At 53.2% G+C, this 8746-nt stretch overlaps 1 protein-coding gene across 1 annotated transcript in view; it reads left to right on the top strand.

Moving 5' to 3' along the window:
* LOC105981833 (zinc finger protein 768) overlaps positions 1-8746 on the top strand; it is an 11944-nt gene that overhangs the window by 542 nt on the left and 2656 nt on the right. The window contains exons 2-3 of the mRNA XM_013011181.1: positions 145-258; positions 1358-2263. Of these exons, the coding sequence (XP_012866635.1) occupies positions 145-258; positions 1358-2263 (1020 nt within the window). The remainder of the gene's footprint in view (positions 1-144; positions 259-1357; positions 2264-8746) is intronic.

Here is an 8746-nt window from a genome sequence, read left to right as displayed (position 1 = left end):
CCCGCGCCCCCCCACGCGCTGGGTCCTGGGCCCACGCCCCCCCCACACCCCGCGTCCTGGGCTCAGGATCCTCCATGCCCTGGGTGCTGCACGTCGAGTGCGGGCAGCCTCATGGCAGCGTGGGTTTTGCGTTCTTTTCTGCAGGAAAAGGAGGCACCAAGCCAGCGCTCATCTCCTGGGTAGAGGAAGAGGCTGAACTGTGGGGTTTGGATGCCCAGGATCCGGAGGTGGCCAGGTGTCAGGCGGGCACAGCCCCAGGTGAAGTATGGTTTCCTCGTGGGGGCTTGTCTGCCTCCTCTCTGAATTGCTTTCTCAACGAAGGCCACTTGTGCCCGGCCGCTGCCCAGCTCCCGTAGTTCCGTAGTTCAGTCCAGAAGGGGGCTGTGATTTCAGGAGCTGCTGCCGTGCGAGAACTTCTAGGTCTCTGCTGTGAGCACTTCAGTGTGTCACTCTGATTCCATTGGTTTCTTTAGTTTTTCCTGTCAACCTTTGCAGTGTCCAGGTCCCAGTGGATCAGGCAGTGGTAGCCACAGCCATGCCGTGTGTGTGTGTGTGTGTGTGTGTGTGCTGGTCCTTGGCCTTGAACACAGGACCTGACTGCTGTCTCTGAGCTTTTGTGCTCAAGGTGAGTGTTCTACCACTTGAGCTACAGCTCCACTTCTGACATTTTGGTGGTTATTGGAGACAGTATCTCAGCTGGGTACCAGTGGCTCTCACCTATAATCCTAGCTACTCAGGAGGCTGAGATCTGAGGATTGCTGTTCAAAGCCAGCCCAGGCAGAAACATCCATGAGACTCTTATCTCCAGTTAACCTTCAGAAAACCAGAAGTGGCACTGTGGCTCAAGTGGTAGAGTTCTGGCTTTGAGCTGAAGAGCTCAAGGACAGCACCCAGGCCCAGAGTTTAAGCCTAATGTCTGGTGTGTGTGTGTGTGTGGTGAAAGAGTCTCACAGACTTATGTCTGGAGTGTGTGTGTGTGTGTGTGTGTGTGTGTGTGTGGTGAAAGAGTCTCACAGACTTTCCTGCTCAGGCTGGTTTTGATCCACAGTCCTCAGATTTCAGCTTTGTGAATAAGGATTACAGGCACGAACCACTGGTGGCTCAGGCATGCCTTTTATTATGCCATTCTTGCTTTCTGCAACATTGATTCACCCTGAATGATCTGGCTTAGACGCTGTCACACACTGCCTCCTGTCCACTCATTGCGTGATCCAGCACAGCTTCACCCCCCCCTCCCCAAGGAGCAGCCTTGGGGCCCAGAGGTGGTTATGTCTGGGAGGCCTGTCATTGATAAGGGGTGTGGAGTTCGTGGACCAGGCTACACCAGAGTCTGAGTGTACCTCCTATTGCTTAGCAGATTCCAGAAACAAGGAAGAGAAGCGAGGAAGGGAACCAGTGGAAGCACTGCAGGAGACACTTTCTCCTGACCCTGGCCCACCTGGGATGCAGGGTCTGGGACTCCCTTCTGCTGGACTCCCTCAGGGCTTGGAGGCAGCAGCCAAAGCACCTCACCGCGGTCGTCCCCCACTCCGAGCCCACCCCTCTGTCCCCCGAGCAGACCAGCGTCATGGCTGCTATGTGTGTGGCAAGAGTTTCGCCTGGCGCTCCACACTAGTGGAGCACCTCTATACCCACACCGGAGAGAAGCCCTTCCACTGTCCTGACTGCAACAAGGGCTTTGGCCGGGCCTCCTCCCTGAGCAAGCACCGGGCCATCCACCGAGGCGACCGGCCCCACCGCTGCCCTGACTGTGGCCGGGCCTTCACGCAGCGCTCTGCCCTCAACACGCACCTGCGGGTCCACACTGGCGAGAAGCCCTACTGCTGCGCTGACTGTGGCCGCTGCTTCAGCCAGAGCTCCGCCCTCCACCAGCACCAGCGGGTGCACAGCGGCTTGACCCCCTTCCCTTGTGCTGACTGCGGCCGAGCCTTTGCCCATGCGTCGGACCTCAGGCGGCACATGCGCACTCACACGGGCGAAAAGCCCTACCCCTGCCCAGACTGTGGACGCTGCTTCCGCCAGAGTTCAGAAATGGCAGCCCACAGGCGGACCCACAGTGGCGAGCGCCCTTATCCCTGTCCTCAGTGTGGTAGATGCTTTGGCCAGAAGTCAGCCATGGCCAAGCATCAGTGGGTCCATCGCCCTGGAGCTGGGACCCGCGGGAGCCGAGGAGCTAGCGGGTTCCCTGGGTCACTGGCCCCTGACCCGGGAGACCTGGACCCACCTGTGGGTTTCCAGCACTATCCAGAGATATTCCAGGAATGTAGGGCATGGCCTTAAAAGGAGGGGGGAGGGGGTAGAGATCTAGACATTGCCTGAAGTCCTACATGGGCACAGAGTCATGAACCTGTATGGCTGACCTCCAGGGAGATTACAGAATTTCTATCAAGAGCTGGTGGTGGGGACTGTGGCCCAAGCTCTAGGAGCTGTCACTGCAACACAGAGGTGACCCGAGAAACCCTGCTAGAACTTCACTTGGGAGGCAGCACAGTTTCTCCATTCAGAGGTAGGACAGCAAATTGAGGCAAATTGTTTGACCAGTTACCCTGTTGGGAAGTTCAAACGAATGGCTCTATCAGAACTGGGCCTTTGGCTGCCAATACTTAGATCCTTCCAGGCAACATTGTCAAAATTTAAAAATTGGAGTATTTCACACAAAAATCCCAAGTTTCTGCTGTCTCCTGAAAACAGATTGGGAGGCAGATGCCAGTGGCTAACACCTGTAATCCTAGCTACTCAGGAGGCTGAAATCTGAGGATTGAGGCAGATATAGCTAAAAGATTCCCATCTCCAATTAAGCAGTAAAAAGAAGTGGAGGTATGGCTCAAGTGGCAGAGTAAAAAATTGATTAAGAGTGTGAGACCCAGCCGGGCGCTGGTGGCTCACACCTGTAATCCTAGCTACTCAGGAGGCTGAGATCTGAGGATCACGGTTCAAAGCCAGCCCGGGCAGGAGAGACCGTGAGACTCCTATCTCCAATAAACCACTAGAAAACCGGAAGTGGCGCTGTAGCTCAAGTGGTAGAGCGCTCGCCTTGAGCTGAAGAGCTGAGGGACAGCACCCAGGCCCAGAGTTCAAGCCCCACGACCGACAAAAAAAAAAAAAAGAGTGTGAGACCTGGGGCTAGAAGGTGGCTCAGGGGTAAAGCACTTGCCTTGCATGCTTGAGGCCCTGGGTTCGATTCTTCAGCACCCAAAAAAAAAAAAAAAAAAAAAAAAGCCAGAAGTGGTGCTGTGGCTCAAGTGGTAGAGCGCTAGCCTTGAGCTAAACAGCTGAGGGGTAGCGTCCAGGCTCAGAGTTCAGGCCCACGACTGGACCCAAAATAAAACAAAAAGAGTGTGAGTTCAAGTCCCAGTACTGGTACAAGAAAAAAAAAAAGGCAGTTTGAGTTTTTATAAAATTACAGCAGATGGCTGAAGCCAAATGAGCTTGCTTTCACCTCGGCCCCACCCAGGACTGTCCAGCAGCCCCTGACCAAGTTTCAGTTGCATTTTAAAGAACAAAGAAGTGAGCAACATTTTATTTTCCCTTCATGAGTCATGGTGTCATTATAGTCTTCAACGGGCTAGCCTCTTAATCTCTCAAGTGCTGGGATTACAGGTGTACACCATTACTCTCTTTTTTTTTTAAGTTCTTTTTGTTTTGTTTTGGTCAGTCATGGGGCCTGAACTCTGGGCCTGAGCATTGTCCCTCACCTCTTCAGCTCAAGGTTAGTGCTCTACCACTCGAGCCATAACGCCACTTCTGGCTTTTTCTGCTTATGTGGTGCTGAGGAATCGAACCCAGGGCCTCATGCATGCAAGGCAAGCACTCTACCACTGAGCCACCTTCCCAGCCCTTTATTTTATTTTTTTGGTCGGTCATGGGGCTTGAACTCTGGGCTTGGGCGCTGTCCCTGTGCTCTTCAGCTCAAGGCGAGCACTCTACCGCCTGAGCCACAGCCCCACTTCCAGTTTTCTAGTGGTTTATTGGAAATAAGAGTCTCTTGGACTTTCCTTCCCGGGCTGGCTTTGAACTGAGATCCTCAGATCTCAGCCTCCTGAGTAGCTAGGATTACAGGCATGAGCCACCAGCGCCTGGCTTTTTTTTTTTTTTTAATTTCCGTTGTGGGGCTTGAACTCTGGGCCTGGATGGTGTCCCTCAGCTCTTCAGCTCAAGGCTAGCTCTCTACCGCTTGAGCCACAGCACCACTTCCGGTTTTCTAGTGGTTTATTGGAGATAAGAGTCTTACAGACTTTCCTGCCTAAGCTGGTTTTGAACGGGGATCCTCAGATTTCAGCCTCCTGAGTAGCTAGGATTACAGGTGTGAGCCACCGGCACCCAGCCAGTGGATTTCTTAAGCCCATGTTTCTGATAGAACAGAACAGGCCTTCTTCAATGTGTTTTCCTCCCGACCCCCACATCTGTCTGCAGGGCTCCTGGTGTGAGGAGAGCTTCTAGGTGATGGGATGCAGGAGGGAAGTAAAAGCCAGCTTTGTTTCAGCTTTGTATCTCGGAGCTTTTGTAGCACTGTCTTGTTTATCAGCTCATCTCACCCTCATAACTGCCTGGGGAAAGCAGCAGTTTGCTAGCAGAAGACAGTCCAGAGGAGGCAGGCAGGGTGGAATCATCCAAACCAATCCAAGCGACACACCTGCTGCGAGTCAGCGTCATGCTCAGCTGGCAGTAGCTCTTGCTTTTGGAGGGAAGGCTCTGAAAATGTCCTCTAGTCTTCTGGGGGCCTTCTCTGGAGAGTGCTAGGGTCCAGGCCTGCTTAGTCACTTCAGAGACCCAGCCTGGGGAGTTGCCTGTGGGATTTGAACCAGAAAAGATCCTAGATTTCCCATCCTTTTGTAATTAGGGGCATAGACCAGGGGAGGCTATACAATCTTCCCAAGATCATGTACACTTAAATTCTAGGGTTTAGGAAGTGGCCCTTTGGCTCAAGTGGTAGAGCGCTAGCCTTGAGCTGAAGAGCTCTGCCCAGGCCCAGAGTTCAAGCCCCATGACTGACCCTCCCCCCCCCAAAAAAAATCTAGGATTTGGCCAATTGCTGGTGGCTCATGGCTATAATCCTAGCTACTGAGGAGGCTGAGATACGAGGAACATAGTTCAAAGCCAGCCAGGGCAAGAGAGTCCATGAGACATCTCCAATTAACCACCAGAAATTTGGAAGTGGTGTTGTGGCTCAAAGTGGGAGAGACTAGCCTTGAGCAAAAAAGCTCAGGGACAGCACCCAGTCCCTGAGTTCAAGCCCGACCACTGACCCTCCCCCCCCAAAAAAAATTCTAGGGTTTAAACACAGGTTTTCAGTGTTGCTTAAGCTGGCGCTAAGTTCTTGGGTTCAAGGGGTCCTTCTGCTTCAGCCTCCCAAGTGGCTGGATCTGCAGGTATGTGGCAGGGTATTGTTTTCACATCACTTGTGAGTTCCAGCCTCGGAGCCGGGGTTCTGGAGGTGTCTGCCGTCTCTCTGTGAATACACAAGATACCGACCCTGGACTGGGACAGTGCCCACCCAAGGGAAAAGCCAGCCTGAGAACTGCAGACCAAACAGAAAGAAATCTTGCACCAGTTGTGTGGTTCAAGTAGAGTACTTGCCCAGTGAGTGTGAAGCCAACTTTAACTCCCAATATATATTAAAAAAAAAGACAAATGAAATACACATCTTCACTCTAGGTATCCACCATCATGAACACGGACCATTCTTTTTCCAAGTTTGGTCAGACTTCCTCTCCATCACCTTACACCTCCATTCACCCTTGACCATGAATTCCTTTGTGGTCAGAGTTCCACTTCGAGGAGGTGATGGAGCAGCCATCCAGAGCAGTCTGTCTTGCCCTGATCAGAGGAGATGGCACCTTGGAAGCATGGTGGTCTTTATCCTCTGCTGACTTGTGTATGCTTGGCTATTCACCCAACTTTCACCCTGTGTGTCTGGCCTTCCTTTGGGAGGAAGAAGTCCTATTTGCCAACCTGAAAAACCTTTTGTAGTTTGTTGGCCATGCTTATGTGTGTGTGTGTGGAACCCAGAGCCTTTCACATGCTAGGCAAGCACTCCCCAGCTACACCCCCAGCTCCTGGACAACTTCTTAAGAGGCAGGAAATGAAATGATGCTCTGGAGAAGCAATGAAGAGATTTCCATCGAACCCTCCACGTTCACCCTCAGTTTTTCTCTGGAAGACTGACTTACGTGCCACCTGTCACGCGAAGGCACATGGAGGAGAGGAGGTGCCGTGGCAGTCGGTGCTGCCTTTACACTAATTTACAGCAGACACCTGAGCAACTACCCAGGGATCAAGGGCTGCCTGGGGGAAGCCCAGCTTGAAACACAGGTTTTCAGCTCAGGCTCCAGCCAGATGTGGCCTCTGCCCCTCAGCTTGCCAATTAAAGGTGCCAAAATTACTGTTTAAAATTGAAATGCTTTGAAGTTTGCAAGGCTTGCCCAGGGCCCAGAAACCAGACCTAACTCCTCTGTTTCTGGCTCTTACTCAAATCTCCATGATTCAATCGGTCTTTAAGCTTCAGCCCCACTCCATTCTTAGCTGTTCACTTCTTGACATGAGTACTTCTGCCAAAGGCAAGGCTCTCTTTTCTGTCTGCTGTAACAGGTCTTTGAGACTCAGCCACAGATGCAATATCCAAATGGACATCCACAATGAAAAGGCCATCACCACATTGCTCATTCCTAGTTTTACTAGGCCACTTAAAGGGAAGGTAAAAATTTAATTGAAATAAAAGGTATCAACTTTCACTCTAAAACCCTCTAAAATTATTTGATAGCTTTGTATGTCTTTCTAGGAATAGGATACACATAACACATATAAGCTAAACTGAAGACTCTAGGCCAGTACAACTCCCTGTATTTGTGGAAGACTGTGGATATCCTGTGGATATTAAAAATCCTCTGAAGTACTGGGCACCAGTGGCTTGTACCTCTAATACTAGCTACTCAGGAAGCTGAGATCTGGACAAAGTTTTAGGATAAACACAGACATTGTGCATTTTTCTTTATGACATTTAAAGCAACGTCTTAATATGTAGCCTAGGCTAATTTTGAACTCAGCTTCCCAAGTGCTGGGATTACCGGTATTGTGCTTGGCAGGTAAACTCTACTGAGATAATGTCTCTCCATTCTTTTACCACTTGGCATACTCCAAATTATTTTTCTCATTTCAGTAGAATGAAGATACCATCTTTTCTCCCAGCCAGCTTCTCTTCATTTGTTTGGTTAGGCAACAAGAAAACACACAATTCAAGGCTGCTACATCACACACACAGAAGTTGGCTCATTAATGGTCAGGAATGCTACCAAACTTGTTTTGGAATGAAGGATAGGAAAAGAACAAGATTGGATGATTAAGTTGTCTTTCGAGGGTCACTTTCTCTGTCATTCAAGACTGCACCTGGGGCAGTGTTCTCGGGTTCCCTTCCTCTACAAGCCTTCATTCAAGCTAGAGAAGAGTTCCTGGATACCTTTAGGTGCAGATGCTTCTCTCTGTTCTGCTCTCCTCTTCTTTTACCTTCCCCGGCAAGTGAATTCTGTTTCACAGCGAGGAAATCCAGGAGCCAGAGATGGAGTTAAACTCAGGCTTTCGGGAAGATTGGGGGGGGGTGGCGCGGAGGAGAGAGAAGCGAGCTAATAGAGAACGAAAGGGCTTCCTGTGTGGAAGGATCACTGGAAGGAGGAGGTGCGGGGAGGAAGCGGGGGAAGAAGGGTCACTCGGATCCCTTGGCTTTTATTCTTCAGAGATACATAATGCAGGGCAAGCGGGCGCGGGAAAAGTTTTGAGAGCACCGGCCGAGCTCGCAGAGAGACGCCTGTCACTTCCGTCCCCCTCCCCTCCACAGACCCTTCAGGCGCGGAGAGGTGGAACCAGCCTGAGCGCCCTCAGCCAATCAGAAAGGCGCCTCGCGTTCCCTGGCGACCGTTAACGCCAGGCCGTCCGTGGAGGAGAGGCCTGTAGTCCCATTGGCCAATCGCTGATCTCACTGGCAAGTAGGGGCGGGGCCTCTGGAAAGGAGGCGGGACTGTCTCCTTGGCAACGGTCCCAGCCCTCCAGGGGTGGGGGGGAGTCTGGGAGGTGCTGGGAGGGGAGGTGCGGGAGTGGGGGTTCTCAGGTGTTAGGGAGTTCAGCCTCGGGGTTCCGGACCCTAAAGCCGCCATTGGGCCAAAGGGGGTCCGCCAAGGTTCCCGAGGAGCGTCCGGAGCTGACCTGCAGGCTCGGGAGGGGAGGGCGGGAGGGGAGGGAGACGCCGCCCCCACTGGCGCCGGGAAGCGTCGCTCGTGCCCGCTGACCTTGGTCTCGCTTGTCGCCTCGCCCTTGGCCTCACGCATAGACGGACATTGGGTCCGAGAAGTCAGCAGACGCGCCCTTGCATAGAAGGAGACCCGGGACACAGGCACGCAGACTGGTCCAGGCCCCTTCCCCCCACGTCTGCTCTGGGGCGCCGGGTCCCCCCCCCCCCAGCGCCGGGGCCATCCAGTCCAGGGTTAATGCCAACGAGTTTCCACCTCCAGCCGCTCCTAGAGAGGCCGCGGCGCGAGCCAGCGGGGGGACCTGGCCTCGGACGGACACTTCCTGTGAAGGGGGAGGGGGTCGGAGCGCCGCGGCCCAGCCCGAGGTTGGGGGGCGAGACGGCGGGGTCTCGGGCTGGGAGCGGTGGCCGAGGGCGCCAGGGCGAGTGGTGAGGCCCCTCATCTCCGAGCCCACGACGCGTGGGGACCCGTGCGGGCCGCAGGGCGAGCCGAGACCTTGGGAGGGGGGC

Source organism: Dipodomys ordii, unplaced genomic scaffold, assembly GCF_000151885.1.
Source record: "Dipodomys ordii isolate 6190 unplaced genomic scaffold, Dord_2.0 Scaffold14, whole genome shotgun sequence".
NCBI lineage: Eukaryota > Metazoa > Chordata > Mammalia > Rodentia > Heteromyidae > Dipodomys > Dipodomys ordii.
The sequence above is the reverse complement of the archived record's forward strand: the minus strand, read 5'-3'. Positions and strand labels throughout refer to the sequence as shown.